The sequence below is a fragment of the Centrocercus urophasianus genome, unplaced genomic scaffold (genome assembly GCF_019232065.1).
Source record: "Centrocercus urophasianus isolate 14NV4802_14NV808 unplaced genomic scaffold, USGS_Curo_1.0 seq_11, whole genome shotgun sequence".
Lineage (NCBI taxonomy): Eukaryota > Metazoa > Chordata > Aves > Galliformes > Phasianidae > Centrocercus > Centrocercus urophasianus.
This window is the reverse complement of record NW_024884253.1, coordinates 19,921,844-19,942,523: the sequence shown is the minus strand read 5'-3', so window position 1 is coordinate 19,942,523 and position 20,680 is coordinate 19,921,844. Positions and strand designations below refer to the sequence as shown.

The 20,680-nt window shown below is 35.2% G+C and overlaps 1 protein-coding gene across 6 annotated transcripts in view; it reads left to right on the top strand.

Annotated features, from left to right (window-relative positions):
- Positions 1 to 20,680, top strand: part of VPS13B (vacuolar protein sorting 13 homolog B) — a 417,159-nt gene that overhangs the window by 239,447 nt on the left and 157,032 nt on the right. For 4 of the 6 annotated variants that reach the window (XM_042834797.1, XM_042834815.1, XM_042834804.1 and 1 more), the window contains exons 28-30: positions 179 to 320; positions 1,936 to 2,344; positions 6,743 to 6,854. In XM_042834797.1, the coding sequence (XP_042690731.1) occupies positions 179 to 320; positions 1,936 to 2,344; positions 6,743 to 6,854 (663 nt within the window). The remainder of the gene's footprint in view (positions 1 to 178; positions 321 to 1,935; positions 2,345 to 6,742; positions 6,855 to 20,680) is intronic. The other 2 variants (XM_042834830.1, XM_042834824.1) reach the window with 1 other exon arrangement.

Genomic DNA, 20,680 nt, shown 5'->3' with positions numbered 1-20,680 from the left:
TCATATCAGTTTTTTGTCATCCAATTGAATTTGGGCATTTTAGGAAAAGGTATGGAATAGACTTTGTCTTGCCGTTACATACAACTGTGCAAGGATAACATAAACTTTTTTTTGCTTATAGCAAATTAAAAAATATATATATTTTTGTCTTCCACTCTTCCATGCCTCGTTCCTTAAGCCTTGGGAAAGATTCCTGGTCTCTGGGGCAATATGGAGGTATATTCCTTTCCTGTACTGACAAGCTGAACAGACGTACCTTGTTGGTTCGACCCATCAGCAAGCAGGACCCTTTCAGCAATTTCTCTGGCTTCTTTCCTTCTGTAAGAATCTTTTTTTTTCTTTCTACAGGACTTCCACTAATAAGTGGTAGTTGGGTTAAAGATAAATAAAAGTCTCAGTGTAATCTAAATTGTTTTTGTACTCACTGTAATTATTGAATGTACTGATTATATGAATTGTATTATTTCCCTCTTAACCTTCATATTTTGTTATAATTATTAGTCAGTTTTCACTAGATGTGGAAATGAGGGTTGATGGTTCACAACGCAGTGTGTAACTGCAGTCCACTGAAGTAGGTGGGATTCCTTGATATTAAAAGTAAGCACATGCAGTACTGTGTGTTCATACTTAACAACCAGTACTGCACACTGCATTTTGTTCATGTAATTCTGATATGTGTTTTGGTCTTTAAGTAGTTTGTATTACTGCTATATAGTTTTGTGCAACCATTTACAATTACTTTATATAATTATGATAATGCAGCATTAACAGTTGCATATTTGTGTCTTTCTTTTGGATATTTCAAACACTGTGGCAGTTATGAATATGTCAGTGTGAGATATTAAAAATCCGTTTTTCTTGTTGGTTCATCCTTGAAAGACTTTGGTACGTATTGGAATTGGCCCATTTAAGTTGAGAGATAAGTGACTGCTGGGATTTTTTTTTATGTTAGTGGAAGTTCTGTGTGGTCTCGTTTATTTTCTTCATGAATACTGATTGGCAATATTTTCTTAGTCTATTTGTTTCAGATCTTATAGGAAGTCTAACTTAATAATTTGTTCTAATGGACTTAATCAAAAAAATCAGTTTTTCAGCATTTAAGCTATGGATTCTATTTATTTAAAAGAGATGTTCTATTAATGAAGCTTAAATTACATTAAATTATTTTTAACCAAATATGAAGATGCTGAAAAAACCAACTGCTTGCAAAATGTAGTTGCTTGTATTTGTGCTCATGTGATTGTGGCTGAGATTTGAACAATTGCACAGAGTTCTATCAAGTATTTTTTATGTTCTTGAAGTAATACTTTTCCTAGTTTATTTTTAATTGTTATTTTACTTTGCACTCACTAGACATGTATAATTGATATTCAAAAGACTTTCAAAAATAATAACAAGCTGAATAATAACCAGCTGAATTTATAGAGTAGTTGACTATGGATGTCTTCTATGTTGATGAAGTAATCTCAACATCAGAAGGTTGCCTTAGCACCTATGATGTTGGCATATCTAGAAAGGATGATGTAAGGAAGTAAGATTTGCTTCTAAAATGTTTAAAGTGGGGGAAAAAAAAAAAAAAAGAGGAAAAAAGAAAATATAATTCTGAATAATTATTAGAAAATGGTTGATAAATTTAGACTGTCATGACTAACGACTGTGGGCTTTTTTGCCTGACTGGATTTGAATTGCACACAACATAAATTGTCAGAAAATAAAAATACAATTACTTGTACTTTTAGCTGACAGTGTTGTGAACTATGGACATACTGTGGGATGAAATATCCGTTTAAAAAAGAACTTTCTTTTGGGATTCAGAGAGAGTGGAAAGTAGAAAATATGGAACCTTCAACATTGTAACTAACAGAGAATTAATTGATGTTGTGTTTGTTTTTGCAGCAGGTTGGAATTTTATTTTATTTTTTTCCTTTGAAACAGGCCACTGCAAAACTTTTAGATGGCTCACACCAACAACATGGATTTCTTTCTCTAACTTATACAAAAGCTGTCACAAAAAATGTGCGGCACAAACTGATCTCAAGAAATGAACGAAGAACATTCCAGAAGCTGTCCGAAGGTCACACTGATGGTTCTCCTCACTTTCTTCACGAGATCCTTCTGTCTGCTCAGGCTTTTGATGTGGTCCTCTGTTTTCATTTGCTTAATGCAATTGCAAGCATTTTTCAAGCCAGGCTGCCAAGGAGTCAAAAGGAGAAAAGAAAATCACCAGGCCAGCCTATGAGGACTCATACTCTAACTTCGCGCAACTTGCCTCTGATCTATATCAACACTGGTGTTATAAGAGTCTTCTTTCCCAAAAATGAGGAAGATCATCATAATACAGAAGGTACAGTGTTTTGTGTTAGGTAGTTTTGTTCTCAGTCTTGTAGGGAAAAACATTACCTTAGTTACCTTGCTGACCTTACTATGTTGACATTTAGCATGCTTTCTTGGGTCTTTAGAATCTTAAGGGGCAGAGGTAGGAAAATAGTCAATCGTCCTAGCTTTGTGCTGAGCTGCTGAAAAGCATTTATGTATTTATGTGACCTTTGCTTTCCTAGAAGTACGTAGTTTGATCATTTGAATTTCAAATGTGATTATTAAGGAGAAAAAAAAGTAAGTTGTGAAAAGAGAAGGAGAGAATGCAGTTCTGCTGCCTTGATTCTTTTGTCAGTTTTTATTATTCTGGTGCAAGTGCAGTCTTCTATAGTTCTCTTGTTCCAGTAGATTTCAAGCAGAAAACCTTGAGTCTCATGTAAGCTGGCACCTTGAAAAACATTAAATAGTGAAGCAGGTTTTATATTCTATTTCATTTTACTAATTTTCTCCAAAATGAATTTCCATGATTTTGACCAACAGGTGATGCAGTTTATCATTTGCTTAGGAAGTTTTAGTTGAAGGTTCTGAGATTCCTGTATGTAAGAAGCTTTCAGTTATTTACAAAATTGTGGACAAAATTGTGTAAACTGTTCTTTTAAACAACATTAATTAGTTGTTAATCAAACAAAAGATGAGTTAATCTTTTGATCCATGAATAATACATTTATTCTTTCAAAAAAAGTATTTACCCGTCATACATAAAATATATTTGCGTTACTGTTACAGACTTTGTGTATGAATAAACAGTTGCTGAGACTAAAAGTACACTTAGCAACAGCTAGAGGGATGCAAACTTCCATTAGCAACGATTCTTCTAGAGATTTTAAAAACAAATTCAAAAAAAATCACCTACATCCTACGGGTATGTTTATAGGAACCATAACGAGTCATAAGGGTTGACTGTGTTACGCACCACAGATATATGCTGCAGTAAGATCTCGTTCATCATCTGTTGATTACGAGAGTTTTTTATCCAAGAAAAGTTGCCCAATCCAAAGTGTGATTGCTGATTTATAAGTAGGGAAGCACTGACCTCAGTTTGTCTTTTAATCCCTTTCCCTGCTGTTCATACCTTATACCTAGTTAGCCATAGTTAAGAAAACTATCCCCTGCCCCTCAAAAAAAAAAACAAAAACAAACCCACAAATAGTTGTGATTTATGTATGAGAATAGAAAACTTCTTTATTTGTGTAGTTCAAATCCCACCTTGCACAATGACCTCAAACACTACGAAATAATAAAAATTGTACGTTTATTTTTTCCTCAGCAGTATACACACAAACATGCATGATTGCATCCACACAATTTTATAACACTTTAGATCCATGCTTTTTGCAGCAGCACCAGCTTATCTTCTTTTTGTGGTAGACTTGAGGGCAACAGTATGTCCTCAGCAATACGCAATGCTGCTTTCCATCAGCTTGATTTAATACAGCAAGTGGTGTTTCAATAAGAAATAAGAAATACTGCATGGCAGCAGCTATAAATAAAAAAAAAAGTAAACTGCAAAAAACTGATGAGAAGCAGTAAAGGCAGGGAAAGCCCGCATCTGGCTGGTTTAGGGAGAATAAGAACTTTTTTCCAACATGTACTAGGAGTAAAATATCAGAAATCACTAGAAAGGACGTGATAAATTTGTTGATAGTGATAAAGAAAAGATGGCATACCAAATAAACGTATGTCATGCATTTGTAGAAGTGATATATCCTTGTCACATGAGCATGACCGTCTGCTTTGAAGTCTGTCATAACATGTGGTGTGTAACATCCTCCTTGCTTACTATTAAATAGTTTCAAATTGGTCAGACTGAATAACTTGTGCACAAGGATCTTGGTCTTCAGAGGTTAATTTTTAACATGCGTTGGCATAGCAGGTTTTAGACAGCCAAAGGTTACCTATTAAAATGAGATGTGTGATGTCCAAATAAAAATAAGGTAGTTTTATTGCTCTCCTTGGAGAACATAAAGGAAAATCTATCACACGTTCAGTTAATAAAGAATTAGATTATATTTATTACATGATAATAAATATAGTTTTATGGAAAATTAGTCTTGTTAAACACATCTGATTTCCATTTTATGATGGTTACTATTCTAGTCGGTAAAGTGTTCACAAAGGTTTGATATGCTTAGGCTTTCCTAAGGAGTTTAATATGGTCTGATGGTATTCCATATATCCCCGTACAATGTCTGTGGAAATATTAAATGCATTAAAAATAGTTAAAGATCTTAATAAAAATATCAGTTGGAATGAGTAAGTGAAAGATATATTTAATATGAAAGTAAATATTAAGTCATAGCTGTAAGAATTTCCCTGGAGATATAATGCTAATGACTCAATAGGCCATGTATCTGGATAATTGAACTTACAGCACCGCTTGTAGAAAATATGCTAAATCTTCAAATACGTAAGTTATGTAAAAGGTTATGTAGACTGCATCTTCAAGACAGGAACTCCTGAAAAGTGGTGGCTGCACAGTTAAAGGGGCACAGTGAATTTACTGAAACAAAATAAGGGAGATGGTTGTATTTCTGCATGTGGCAGATGATGGAATATATCCAATTTGCTTTCTGTAATAAAAATGAGTATTGGTAGAAGTGGAGAAGATGCTGAGAAGATCCGAAACCATTATTCAAGTATTGAAAGAAGCCTTACAATGGAGGGTTAAAAGAACATATTTTAGCTTAGCCAACATAAGACTGGGATGAGTGTGTAAAACCAAGTGAGATTGTAACAGACATTCTTATACTTGGGTCTGTAAGGTTTTCCTAGATTGTATTTCTACTGCGCAGTATGAGCTTTTTTTTCCCCTCAAAGTTTGAAATATTCATAATGACTGAGATTATTAGCTGTAGTAAGGAGAAAAGAAAATATGTACATAAATAAATACATGAATATGTACATAAATAATCTACATCATTCCCATATTTTGAAAATCTAATGGGAGAACACATGAATTAATGAATGGAGATACGGATTCAACACATGCCCAGGGAGGTGGTGGAGTCACAGTCCCCAAAGGTGTTCATGAGACATGTAGATGTTGTACCGATGGACACATTTTAGTGGGCAGTATTGGTGGTAGGTGGATGGTCAGACTGGATGATCTTAGAGGTCTTTTCCAACCTTGGTGATTTTATGATTCAATGGCTTAGATCATCACTCATTAAATACCAGTTGAAAATTTAATTTCTATATAATATTACCAGTGATCAATTTGTACGCATAGCTGAAATTTGAATATGAAGAAGTGGAATGCAGAGACCTTTCTTCTTGTAGTAGATTGGTTATGGACATGGAATTTACTGTTGTGTTCTAAAATCTAGTGGCCTTTTTCAGATTCTGTTGTTTCAGAGTTTCTGTGTTGCAACTCATACCAAATACTACTGGGATGGTTACACTATAATATCCTGCAGGATGATTTTTTTTAACCTGTAAAGGACCTAGGCCCATTTAAAAAAGTGGTGGATGATTTAAAGTGCATGGTAAGCACTTTAAATCAGCAGGTAATTATTAGGGGGGTGTGGAGCACAAGTCTTATGAGGGGCGGCTGAGGGAGCTGGGATTGTTCAGCCTGCAGAAGTGGAGGCTCAGGGGAGACCTCACTGCACTCTACAGCTTCCTGAAGGGAGGTTGTGGTGAGGAGGGGTTTGGCCTCTTCTTCCAGGGAACAAACAGGACCAGAGGAAATGGCCGCAAGTTGTATCAGAGGAGGTTTTGATTAGACATAAGGAAGAACTTTTTCTCTCAAAGAGTGCTCAGGCACTGGAATGGCTGCACAGGGAGGTGGTGGAGTCATCATCTCTGGCAGTGTTCAATAGGCGTCTGGATGAGGAGCTACAAGATATGGTTTAGTGCTTGTGGTGGCAATGGTGATGAGGAGACGGTTGGACTGGATGATCTTATAGGTCGTTTCCAACCTTGTGATTTTATGATTCTATGATATCTAAAGAGAAACAGATCACATGGAAGTCTCTGGGATCAATTATATTTTGGAAAAAATATATTAAAAAAGAAACAAAAAATAAAGCTATTAGAGAAAAAAGAAAATCACAGACCAGGATTTAGTGTGATAACATTTTGTTTAAATGACAGTACTTCTGTCATTTATGTATCACATCAACACTGTTGATTTTACAGGTGGGTGTTTTCTGGGGGTGGGGTTGTTTTCAGTTGTTTATTTGCTTGGTTTTTTTTGTTGGTCTTTCATTTATTTTTTGCATTTGTTATTGCTTTCAAGCAGAACTGAATCTTTGGCATACATTCCTGTATAGGTGTTTTCTAATATTAGTTTTTTAATAATTTTTCCTTGCTGTGTGCACTTGATTTTGAATCAAACACGTATTTTCTCTTCTCCTTACTACAGCTAATCCAGCAACTAAAGAAGACACTTTGGTTCTCAAGATTGGATCTGTGTCTATGGCTCCCCAGGCTGACAACCCTCTCAGTAGAGCTGTGCTCAGAAAGGACATTTATCAGTAAGTGTTGGGGGAAGGGTTTGGTTTTTCATAGTCTCAAAAAAAATCATTTTGAAAGAAGTTAATTGATCAATAAAAAGGGTACGTGCAGCTTGTAAAAATACTTTTCACATACAATCTTTTGATATTCAAAACCAGGTTTTTCTGATTTTCTTCACTTGTGGGCTTTCAAATCCATTTAGACAAATCGAGTTCTTCTGTGAAGTGCTGATGAATAACAGAATTTAAATGTCAAGTCGTTACGAAGCTTATGCTCACAGATGAGAACATTTTCAGAGGCTTTCTTCTCATCAGCTACCAAGTTCACCTAAGAGAAAAGGATTTTTTGTGACTACCAAAAATCTCAGTAGCTGTAGAGTTTGAAGGAGATAGATCTTAATAATATAAATGGTAAACATACATTCAAACTGTTAGATTCTTAACGCCATGTAGATCAAAGCTGTAAAGGAAAGCAAACTTCTAAGGAGCTCTTTCCCAGTAAACATACTTTCTGTGAAAATGTCATGCTCTGGATTGTGTCACTAAGTATGTGCAAACCACACTAATCATATATAGGCAGCAAAACTGGTGAACATATGTAATCAACATGATAAAAGTAATATATGATCCTCAGTAGAATTGGCACTGTTGCCAGACATGAAAGTATGGTTGCAAATAATACCAAGTGAGAAAAGTCACAGAAATACAGATGAACAAGTGTCTTATACTTCCCGTTGGTCTGTTTTTCAGATGTGGCAATATTTTTAACTACTTCATAGTGCTCTTCAATGGAAATTACAAACATCAAAATTATTTCCCAGCAATAAAACATTTACTGCCTTGAAAATGACAGCGAGTTTTACTTTTGTCAAGAGCAGGATTTTTTAGGAGACCATGAAGTGTTTCCAGTTTCTTTTCAGATTCCTTAGAAGTTGTAAAGTAGTCATTTTCTTCATATTTCCATTTGGAAATGTTTAAAATGTTGTATTTGCTTGTATGTTTACTTATAGTAGCTTAGTACCATACTTTTTTTTTTTTTTTTTTAAATTAACCTTATATCTATGATTTTCATGAAAAAAATCTTAGAGCATGGCACCAACAGTGGGTTCTGGGTGGTAAAGCCCAATCCAAATCCAACCATCAGTATGCCCATAGATATCAGATCTTCCTAACATTTGTGCAGGCTCTCCTTGCTTTTGCCCTGCTCCTCTGTGTATATACTCACATCTGATTTCTGCTTTGAGAGTTGCAAAACTAAATGTAGGTTCCGCTCTTTTCATTGCAACTAAAAATTTGCCAGCAAAGTCTCTTGTCATAAAGTGGAATCTGCGAGCTCCATCTATACTAAAGTAGTTTCTGTCATCTAGGGAAAGTACTGATCCTTCTGTGTAGGTGTTACTAGTCAATGAGAAAGCTACAGGAGGGATGCCATTTACATCAACATCAGTGGAGTTGTCTGTCAGTTAATGTTTTTGACTCTGATACCTTTGCTGCTCTGGCTTTACCTGAAGTGCTGACATTCTGTGCTTATCAAACTAGAAATCTCACAACTGCTTAAAGGTTCTGCTCCCCTTTTGCATTCTGGGTCTTGGGGTCTTACATATCTATAAATGTTCTGGATTAGATTTGTGCAGTGTATATTTTTGCTTTCCATAGTTTTACACAATTACAGTATTTAGTCTTTTACAATTGCGTTGCAGTCAGAAACTAAAGAACTGAATTGGTAAAGCTGAAATACTTGTCCACAGACATCTCTCATGTAATGGTTACTGTTTTCTTCATGACCAACCTCCTGTCATGCTTCTTGTGTCTTTTTCTGAGAAATGTCTACCAGTTTCAGAAATTTCCTGTAGCTGTTCAGTGAGTTTTCTTCTCTGTCCTGAGCAGCTGTCAAATGACTAAGTCTTATCTTTGTTCCTTTAATTATCCAATTATACTAGCTTTGGTGTTTTTAGTACACACTGGTGAAGAGTGTCAAGTTACTTTGCAGGATTTTATGAGACAGTGTTGAAGTTGGTAGTGGGTGGTCTTTTGTTTTGGGGAGAGGGTTAATATTTTGATTTAAGTGAGATTCAGGGCTTTTTAGCAAAATCAGCGAGTATTTTGTATTATGAAATAATGAGATTCCAATTCATTGTTGAAAAAAAAAGTTTCTATAATTGCATATTCTTTGATCCAGAGCACATGGTATTTACAGAAGCACTGTTGAAGATGCCCTTTCATTTTCTTCTGTGATAATCACTGCTTCTTGAGTGGTGGTGTTGAGTGGAGTTCATTTAACATTTTGACATTTTTTCTTTGGAGAACTAGGTAATGCAAAGATTTTTCTACTGTTAGGGCGGGCCATACAATCTGTATCCAAGAGAGGGGGAAAAAAAAAAGTGGGATATTTTTATCACATGAGCCCTGTTTCAGTATTCTGTTCTCCAAATACTACATTTTCTATGTTATGTTTTCAACCTGCTCACAGTACATAATACTGGACAGCAGAAATGCGTAACTGGAAACTTGTTGTATAAATACATACTTAAAAATCACGTAGTTAAAGAAAGAAACCGAAACAATGTGTAACTCCTAAATTTTAGTGAAATATTTCATAGTAAATATCAACAGAGGTGCAGTACTCAGCTTTAGAGAGGCTCTTAAAAACCCCTTACAGCAGCCTGATGATTACTCAAGAATTAGCTGCTACAGCAGTCTAATAAGCCCAACATGTCATCTTCTCTCTTTTTCCAACCTCTTTTCTCCTCTAATTTACTACTGCTGCTTATAAAAGAATAAAAGAAAATAAATTGTTTTCTGAACCACTGTCTTTACAGTGTTTCTGGAGTTGGGATACAGACTTAATTTGCATTGTCCCTTTGGTTTAAACAGTCTTCTGTTTAGGTCTGAACTACAACCACACGCAATTAATGTCACTTCAGTAGTGTTTCATGAGAAAGAAGAAATTTTATGTCTCACTTAGGAACTATTTTTTTAGGAAAGGCTAAGAAATTTCTTAATGGATAAAGGCTGGATAGAGCTTACAAATATATTTTGAAGCTGTCCCATAAATTCGTACATGAAAAACTGAAAGTACTCATTCAGCGTTAGCAGAGTATCAGCGCATGAAAGGTAAATCTAATACAGTCATATTAAATGAAACTAGGTCTTGTGAACTGAATGTCTCCATCTGTGTCTTAGAAAAAATAGCCCACTTGCTTGACTTGGAGAGGGAACTAAATAGAAAATGGAATGTTGGAAAAATCATGTGTCCTGTAAGTTTGGGCACAAATATTTTTTCAGGTGATTATTGCAAGTTAGAAATTTATTAACATAGTAAATTCAAATTTCTTTCACTCTGTAAAAATTAGTTTTAAAATAACTATTTCCACTATCAGAAAATTATCTAATTTTTTAGACCTGCTAATAGACATAGTAAACAAAGATGCATGTACCGTAACAGTAGATAGAGGACTCATAAAGGAAAAACAGCTACACTGTACTGGTCTTTTTCATCTTTTTTTTTTCTTCCTCCTAAATCCTGGAAGCTTGTGGGTTTTCAGTGATTCATCCTGAATTTATGATTCTTAATCCCCAACTAAGGTGCGTTTGTCTTCAACAATCACGACTGGAATTGAATATTCTCGTCAAGAGTTTGCCAGTTTTCTGGAGCAGAATCAGGAGGTCTTGGGACAGGGATGGCGGAGAAGAGTAAAGGAGATTTTGGATGAGCATGCAGATGAGGCAGTTGCCTAGCCTGGCCAGAGAGCAGAATTGGAACCGTGGAGAAGTCAGAGTAAATGGAATTCCTTCTGAGCCAGTGAAGGAGGCAAACATATTTTTTGCCAGTTTCAGCTGGCCAGACCTGACCATGTTAAATTTGGAACTGGGGGAAATGGCCAGTTTTTAAGAGATTTGATAGAACAGAGAAAGTTTCTTAGCAGCTGTAAGGATTTCTTTTAAAACTCATGTATTTACGTATTTATGCAGGAAGCGTATGAAAGCAACTGTGTGTCTGAGTCTGCTGAAGTAAAATGAAAGGGAAGCTCACGCCTTTATCCAGATAACATGCTTAGCATACCTGTTTGCTAATCACTTGTCCGTCCTCTCCCCTTCCCCCCCTCCAAAAAAAGGAAAATAACGGGCTTTTGATGAATCCAAAGCAATTCAGGTCAGAAGATCCTTCTCTGTGTGGTGGAGATGGTTGCAGAAAACAAAGCAGCATCTCCTGGGGTAGCTCCAAGGAGCCACATTTCCGTCTTTGTGTGTCTTCATGTGTTTTCCCTTTGTCATTTCCTCAGTTCTTTCTCCTTTAATAAAAGTGACTAATGTGCACTATCAGCATGAATGAATTATAATGTTTAAAGAAGGGGAACTAATCAAATGTGTCTGTAGTCATCTTAGCTAGTTTTCTGCTCAATTGTCTCACATTCTGTCTTTTGTCACCTTTTTAGATTACAACAGTATTTTTCTGTATATAGAAGCAGGGCCTAGTGTAATCAGTGGAAAAATAACATAAACAGGACTGAATATTTTAAAAATTCACACATGTTGGGATTTTTAACAGGGAATAACACTTCCTGCTATAATAGCAGCAGGATTGGACAGTATAAATAGGAATGTCATAGACTTACAGGATATCATGAGTTGGAAGAGACCCACAGAGGCCACTGAGTCCAACTCAGCTCCACACAGGACCACCCCAAATCAAAACCCAGCATCTGAGATCTGCCCAAACACTCCCTGAACTCCGGCACTGGGGCCGTGCCCACTGCCCCGAGCAGCCCATTCTGTGCCTGCTGCCCTCTGGTGCAGAACCTGTCCCGCAGCCTCTCATCCCCCAGTCTGTACATATATCCAAGGTTGTCCAATTCTAAGTGCAGAATTAGTAACTTGCTCTTCTTAAATTGCATGCAATTGGTGGCTGCCCAGCCCTCTAATCTTTCAAGATCCCTCTGCAACGCCTCTCTGCCCTGGAGGGAGCAATCAGCTCCTCCCAAGTCATCCACAAACTCGCTAAATTACACCTTTAAGTCCCAAATCCACGTCATTTATAAAACAGTAGGAGAAAGGATGAAAAAAACTCCTTAACAGGAAGGACTCAGTAATTTTGTTACTCTGACTAAAAAGAAGAGGAAATACAGCCATAGTTTGCTTAAAAATGAGGGAGTTTGGAGCTGAAATTGTGATGACATCTAATTCTGTGTCAGAATAAAAGCCTCTTTTGAAACTATTGCTGTGCAAATTATCTGCTCAGTATAGGTTAGTACAGTCATCCCCTGAATGATTGGCTTTTGCAAACTGACATGAAATATTAAATAATAGATTTTTAGAGAATATGATAATATTAGATAATAATAGACAAAATGATTGAAATAAATTTCGCTCTTTATTACATAAAGTTCTATTAATTGAGGTTTTTAAGGAAAAAAAAAAAGAAATGGATAACAGAGTATAGATAATACAGACTGAACATGTTGAAAGTCTCACTTATACGTTGCTGAATAAGTATTACCTATCAAGTCTGGGAGATTGACAGAATTATTTTACAGCTGTTACTCAGCTTGAGCAATGAAGAATCTAATTGTTGTCCACTCTCCGGATTCATCATTTTAGAGATCCAAGGATTTCATTCATGTCGTACATCAAAGCTGAATAGTCCAGGTTTGAATGTTCCATGGTCATTTTCATGTGTAGATCTTTCATAGATCAAAGCATAATGCTGTACTTAGACTGTTTTCAATTTGTGAGTGGAAAATGGAAATTCTTTAGTGCCCCACCACCCGTAAAATTACATGTGAAGAGTATAATCTTGAAAATACAGCTGTAAATTACTTAGAATTGTTTTCTTAAAACTTTTCATTAGTGGAAGTATTTTTCTGTTGTAAATATATCTCATCTACTGTTTTTCATTTTTGTACTTCACCATCTTCCACTGCTTTATAAGTCTGAAACGTTTGCAAATAAGTAGCAGTTGTTTCTCCTATATCTGCTATCTATGTTTATTTCACAGAGCTGTATCTAGAACATACCTCTAGTATTGTTGTAATACACGCAGTTGTTTAACAAAAGTCCTTCAGTGAGAATAGGACTAATAAACAATTTTGAGTGTTTGTGCTAATGGTGCTGGAGTGGGAGGAAGGAAAGAATGATGGAAGGAGATTATGCAAGAAATGCATACATAGCCCGCAATCTGTGTGGAAATCTGTTTTTTCTTTCAAATGTGGTTTGGGAAATCAAATGTTTTTCAAAACTTTTCAGCAGCACCCACATCTATAAGCATCTTCTCTTCAGAAACATTTTTTGTTCAGTATTAAATTACCATGAGCCATATTTATATTTGTGAAACTGTACCTTTAAATTATTATTTTTTAAAAGCTTGTATTTTCTACAACTGTAGTATGACTGATAAGGTTAATCCTTTGCTTTATTTTTCAAACCAATTTAAGTTTAAAAAATCTTCTATTTTTGCATAGAAACTTCATATTCAGATAAATAGGTGGTTCTGAGAATATGGGCCTGAAAGGAATCATTACCTTTTAAGAGTTGATTATTTAATAAAGACTCTAACAAAACTTATTTTCCATTATACTTTTATATTTTGTTAATACAACATTGAAACTTATGCGGTAGGCAAACAGGGCAGTAGCTAATACTGGCTTGAGTTTCTTTATTTTTCTTTGCATGAAGACGAGACAATCAGTTAAAAGAATAATGTCTGCACACACATATTTTGATGGAAATGCGAGCAGCTTATTAAAATTTGCATGTGTACCATAAGGGATTACAAGAAGTAGAAGTTACAAAGCATCATGAACTCTGTTTTGCACTTTTTCTTTTATTTCTAAATACTTCAGACTACAGAGGTAATGTTATGTTAAAAGCTTCCAGGAAAAGATTCTCAGTGTTTCAAGGAGAGGTATTTCATTTATTGCATAGCAACTTTAACACAGTGTTACAGTGGTGTCATTTTCAGTTCTTCTTGTCCTGTATTAAGGCAAAAAAAATATTGTAACAGTTAATGTTCTAAAATTATGCCTGTAATTTATTTTTTAATTCTTTGAAATTCAAACCAGGATGCTTTTATTCAACAAAGTACTCATGTTTTGGTTTTGTTTATTTTTTCAAGAGGTTTGTCTCTACGTTTAATTTGGATACACAGTAGTAGGGTTGTTTTTTTGTTTTTTTTTTTTTTTGTTTTTTGTTTTGTTTTTTGTTTTGTTTTTTTACTTCTCTCTTTTTAATAATCTTAGCTTGATTAATTATTGACTTGGCTTTTAAATTAAATTGTTCCCTTTAAATATCAGGTTCTGAATGTTGCCTTTTGCCATTGTAGCTGAACCTTAGGGTTCTTTAGTGTTAAGGAGCTTGATAACGTGTTACTTATTCTCCATATACAACTCAAACATTTTTGTGGAAGTGTGCTTGGGAGTAAAGTCTTTTCCTGTTTTACATTTCTTTCTTCATCTATTTTTAGTAGAAAGGGGGAAAAAAATTCTACCTAGACCTTTCCCCCAGTAAAATATTCACATATATGGATAGCATTACATGGAAACATCATTCCTAATTAACATTGGCATGTTTGAGGCTATTACAGCAGTTATTAATTTAAAAACCTCAGTGGAAACTAATTGTAAAATAACAGCTGGAACTGCCCGTTTAATTTCAGAAATGTAGCTTGTTAATTATCTAATACCAAGAGCTATTCAATGCTTAATTTATATTTGGAATTCAGATTTCAGAATGTTCAGCTTGAACTATCAATCTTATTTTTACTTGAAATTTCCTCAGTTTAGAGTTTTACTGGAAACTGCAGTAATACGTACCTAATCTGGCAAAACATACATATTTTAAAATACGTTTTTTCCCTTATACTGTGATGGTCAAAATAAAATACGTTTCCGAATCAGAAAATCATTCCAATAACTTTATTTTTCTCTTAAAATTCATCAGATTAACTACCATGTGTTGAAGGGAGATGCTCACTTTCTATTTCCTCTTTCACTTGAGTGGCACTGGAGTTTTTCCTCTGATTCTTACAATGATTTTAAATTTCTTTGTGTGGTTCTTCGTGGAAGTCAAATTGAAGCACATTGTATAGAATCGTTGCTGTAAGAGAGCATGGCTGTTACTATGCCATTTAGGCATCCATTAATTGTGGCAGCGCACGGCAGTGCAGTGGCCTCATCAACCAGTTCATAAGATGATAGTAACCTCATAGTCCATGCAGATCTGTTTTGGCTGGTTGCCTCACACCAGTTTATTCACTGTGGTGAAGAAGTTGCAGTAGAGTGAAGATCTCAGTGCTTAGGGCAGTTGCATTTAGTTTTTCTGGTTAAGCTATTGAATTTTCAATGTGGTTATGATTGCTTCAGGTATAGCTCGTTCTCACTAACAACTGTTTCAGACTGCCTTTAAACTGACCTGCGGGTTTGTGTTGTGAAATTACCAGATCATCCAGGGAAGCAGGCACAGAAGAAGAATCTCTTCAAAATACAGGAGTCTGCAAAGTGTTCAGCATCACATTTTGTGTGACTTTTGTAGAGTTTATTCGATTTCTGTGACTACTAACGTTGCTACTGCTTGACATTTGAAGATCAGAAGTAAATAGCAGCTGTACAGCAGGACTTTCAGGTGCACATTGCTTTCTCTGTTGTGCCAGTGAACAGCACTTTCTTCTGTAGCAAGGGGTCTCAGTTGTGGGTGATTGTAACTACTGGAAAGTTGAAACTAAAGATACGCAAAAGCTTCCTTTGTGTTCTGATGTTTCTTGCTGTCTCAAATACTATTTTAACACAGTAATTTAGTGTTTGCTGTGCAGCACATATGAAGGTTGCCACGTGAAATTTATATAACTTCAATTTAATAATCTGTAATATATTTAGGGTGATTAAGTGGTGGATAGATTATAATTTCCTTTGCATGCACAGGTTTGAGGTGTGCTTAATGTTTTTTTTTTCTATTTCCTGTCCCAAAAGTTTAAATTCTGCTGCGATGAAGCCCAATATAGTGAAAGCGATCAAAATAAATTCAAACAGTTGTTTGAATTATAGTTGATTTGTATCTGTTTAAACTTATCATTATGCCCTGTTACTGTTACACATAACTAATTACTCATTGATTTGAACTGCTTACCTCAATACTTCATAATCTTTAAATGACTATTATAAATATTGTCATGGATAGTTTTTTTTTTTTTTTTTTATTGAGAACTTTTTCTCTCACTTATTATTTTCTTCCAGACATTTCTTTTCGTTTCCATGTTTTTAAACATTTTTAATGAACCCCTTGGAAGTATCATGCCTGTTTCTCCTTAACATGCACTGAAAGACACCTGCTTTGTTGAGATCGGGTTGTATAATAATTTCCTTCTCTTAACACCCTCCAATGGCCTTTCCATCCATTTGAAAGTATTTTTCAAACTCTTAGTTCTTCCCCCATATGAATTCTTGGTTCAACCCAGTGGAAAGAAAATGCTTTGAAAAAGCCTGCTGATATCTGAATAGCTCTTTGACTAGGGAGAGCTCACCTTCCGAACAGAGCAGCACACAGGCTGGCTTTGCCGAGTGAAGTTGCAAAAGGAATGAAAACACAGCCTTGGGCTTTCCTGGGGAGACTGGATATTGTCTGAGTTTCTTTAGAGATGCAGAGCAGCTTTGACTTTTAACATTACTTTAGCCATAGACTCTGGACAATGAGTTTTAAGCCTACCGAGGCTGCAGACCTAAACTCAAGCTCCTCTTATAAGACATGTTCTTCTTTACAGATCCGTGATGCTGCTGGTTATACTTGTGTGTAGTGAGCTGACTGGGATAGCTAAAGGAGCTCAGAATGTTTTGGAGCATCGGGCAGTTTTTTTCCTGTCAGGTCATTGCTCTGAACCTGTTTATCACAGTTGCGCAAGGATTAGCCCTGGTAAAAGAGCAGGATTGCAGCAGCCTGGACTTGCAGCAGCTTAATCCACCACCGTGCCTTTTGAAACAGAGCACAGATTCTGACACTGAACTAGAAATTTTAATAAAATTCTCAGATTCAGCATTGGCATTATTAAACATTCTGTAACAATTTTAAGAGGTAAACAAAAAAGGCACAGAGGCAAAGAAAAGGGACATTAAATATCATTTAAAAATCCCAGGGTACCTTTCACATTTTAGATACTCAGCAACTTGAATGCAATGAAAATTTTTGCAGATAAACTGTAAAAGTAGAAAATAAAAAGACCTGAAAACGGGTTATTTATGTGAGTTGGGCTGTATGGTTTATGTTAGAAGGCAACATTATTGCAGTTTTCGCATTTCTTTCCCTCTTTCAAGTTACCTCCCTTTAATTTTTTTCTCTAACCAAGTAGCTTTAGTATTTTGCCAGTTACTGCGAAATGCTGGGAAGGAAGAGAAGGAGGTGTCTGGTTTTCTATTAGTGTAGGAAGAAATAATAATTCCGCCCTTGGAAATTAATGTCATTTTAAGAGACGGAGTGGCCCTCGTATGCAGTTTACTTAAATACAGTAAAGTTCATTTACTTTACTCAAACGCCTTAGTTTCTTCCTTGGGTTTCCTTTGCTGATTCTTAAAAATATATCCTGTATTGAATGACCATTTCTAGGTCACTTTTCTGTTCTTTACAGTGAAAATTAACATTAAAAGGACTTGGCTGTGGTAAATAATTTATTCTAAAATAAATCCAGAAACCTTTAAAAGTTTTGTTTTTCTATTGCAGTTTTCTTCCCAACTGTCTGTGAGTAAATATAACTTCCATCACATTTGGTTCAACAAATGTTTTGTTTGTTGAAAAGTATTTTCCAGTAATATATTAAGCAGACTTTTATTCTTTGTAGTATTTTTAATTATAACAGGATCTCAAGTTAAATATAATGCAAGTTCTGTGCTTCTGGTACTGGGAAAACCATATCCCATTTGTAATGAGACATTTGTTAACTTCTGTATACAGATTGTGGTTCATTCCATAGATACTTGTGGGTTCTCTGATGTCCCTCACAGGGTTTTATCTATGACAAATTCATACCACAGTTCTTGAACTGCTTTTGGGATAGAAGATTTTTTTTCTTTTTCAAAGCAGTTTGCCAGAGTAATTTCTATTTAACGTTTTCAAGTTTTCCTGGTAAGGTTTTGGATTACTTTCCAAAAAGGATTATCAGAAATATACAGACTAATGACATATTACTTCAGTTTAGGAAGGAACTTTGAACATGTTACTTGGAGGGATACAATTCCAAACTCTCATGGCAAAATTAAATTCTAACTGCAGTTATCCTAAATAACTCAAACAGTGTTGTTTAAGTGAGCGTAGTTCGCAGCCCTTACTGGTTTTCCAAGTGAGCTAAGTGCTCATATGCATTAAGGGTAGACAAAAGTCATGCTTAATGTTTCTTCCCATGCTTAAGCTTATTCTATGCAGTACTAATACTTTACCTCTATTGCTATTAAGCCTGATTATGGTGCAGTAGAATGCAGTAAGATATAACAGTAGAATACAGTAGAATAAACAGTAAGATACAGGGCTTTTGTTGCGTGTCAGAAGCTTTTATTTATTTATTAAGGACTGGTTCATGTATTCTTATGGGGTTTATTAGCTGTGGGACACAAAGATAAATGTAACATTCTTTAGCCTCTCAAAACATTTTTCATGCCCTCTGATGCTTTTGGTGGTTGGTTGTTTTTTTCCTGTGAGAAGGCAATGGCTAACACTGGTATGTTAATGGCTAACACAAGTGCAAGTAATAAAATACAGAGATAGTATTAGCCATCTCTGTTGAGTACAGTGTCAGTGATTGACATAAATCACAAGTACTTCATTTAGTCTGTATTCCCCAGCAATAAAATACAAACCAGTTTAGAGGTGATATTAATAGAACATAGGAATGTATAGAGATATATCCTTTCTTTGCAGAATTGGAGCAGAACATATTTGAACTCTTCCTGATAATCAAAGGTTATTGAATAGTACTATTTGATCTTTGTGAGATCATTTTTCAAAGAACAAGAAGAAACTTGCAGACGAGCCAGTCTAGCTGCAAAGCAAATCTGAAAGTTCTGTTTCCCAGTGTATGGCAGGATGTGCATGTGCATATACATATTCAACAGAAATGGAGAGGAAAACAATTGTTTGCTATGTGTTGGTTCAAAACATCTCTCTGTACACTTTATTCTTCAGACAGCTTGTAATGGTTTTCTTGGCATAATTAGAGAAAAAAGCCCACTGTATTATGCAACTGAGACAGTTGTAAAAGTTGCTTTCTAAAAATAATTTTAACAAATCTTGCATTTTTCTTGCATTGCAGCTTATAAAAAAGGCAACTAAGAAGTATTTACTAAACTAGACTCAAACTAAATACAGATGACATAATTTGCTGTTTCCCAAATGGGCCCTGTAGTGAACCTGGGTATTTGTACTTCTTTTAATTATGTTTTGGGTTTTTTTGCTCCAGACAGAAAGTAAAACACTGAAAACACCAAATGTTCTCATAATCACCATCATTTATGCTTTTCTTGTTGTTTTTTTTTTTAATTTTTTTTTTTTAGAAAGCCTCCTTAGATCTCCTTATAGAATTTTATACTCCTTGTCAAAATTGTTGAAAACTGTGATCTAGATTAAGTTAGTCAAGGAGAATATGCTTGATTTTTAGGAGTGGTTCAAGTAGTTATGTACCTAAAAGTTTTACCTTAAGTTCCTGAAAGAACTGGTGTAAAACCTTCAAGAGGTATATCATAATTTCCAAAACCAAAATATGCTATAGTTGAGCACACCATTCCTCTGTTTCAGCCCTCCCTCAAAACCAGAAAAAAAAACTGGAAAATGCTGGTGGAGAAATTGTTTCCTAACAGAAAAGTACCCACTTCAATGCTTTAGCAAAGCTAAATGTTTTGGGAATTAATTTTCTAGGTCTCAAGTATTTGACAAGAAACCTGTAAATACCCAATATTATTATACAAAAGTTGGGAGTCCTAGTGCACTCTGTACTTGATGTTCAAGGAGAATTCTCTAAACAAAGAATGGAGAAAACTTATCTAGTAGATTGTGTTTTTTCCTGTGTTTTGATAACACTGTCTTGATTGTTCAAGTCCTAATATTTTAGGAAAAGAAGATAGAAGGAACACTCATTCAAACAATTGCCTTTCAGACTCTTAATTCCTTCAAGGATTATAATGATCCTGCTTCCATTTATACTAAGCAAACTGGAAGTGTTTATTAGCAATCGGTTGATACTAAATTTGCCCTAAGAGGAGCTACGTGCGGAATTGAAAGAATTAGTTCTTTTAAAGTAGAGGTCTTGCCTGCAACTTCTGACTGTGTTGTAAAAATTTCTGCCCACAGGCATGTGAACACCAAGTTGTAATTTTCTCAGGGAACTGAGAGTGCTAGAACCTTAGTATTTTACAAGCACATATGAATTTGCATTTACTTCTTTGAACTCAAGATTTATTCATTATATAGGGCATAACTGAATAAGGTGAATTTAACTGACAAAGGAGAAGGGTAGAAATATTCAGGGTGTAAATTTAAGGTGTAACATACTTGAGGAAGAGAAAGGACTGGGAAGAGTTAAGAGTACACCAAATTCCTTGCATGAGAACAATACAGTAGATGCAATTTTTACACAGAGATGCATCATGTCTGATGAGGGACTGTCAGAGTTCACAAAGAGAATTGACATGAACGTATTTACCAATATCATGACAATTTGCAGCCTAAATTATGTGCAGGAAGAGAGTAAATGGTTGTTTAAATAAACAAGCAAACAAACCTTTCCTGTAAGAGTTCAAGCAAATGTGATTTTCACAAGTAAGCTAATTCTGATTTCAATAGGAAATTTTTAAGTTTTTCAACTGGATTATCAGTGAGTAACT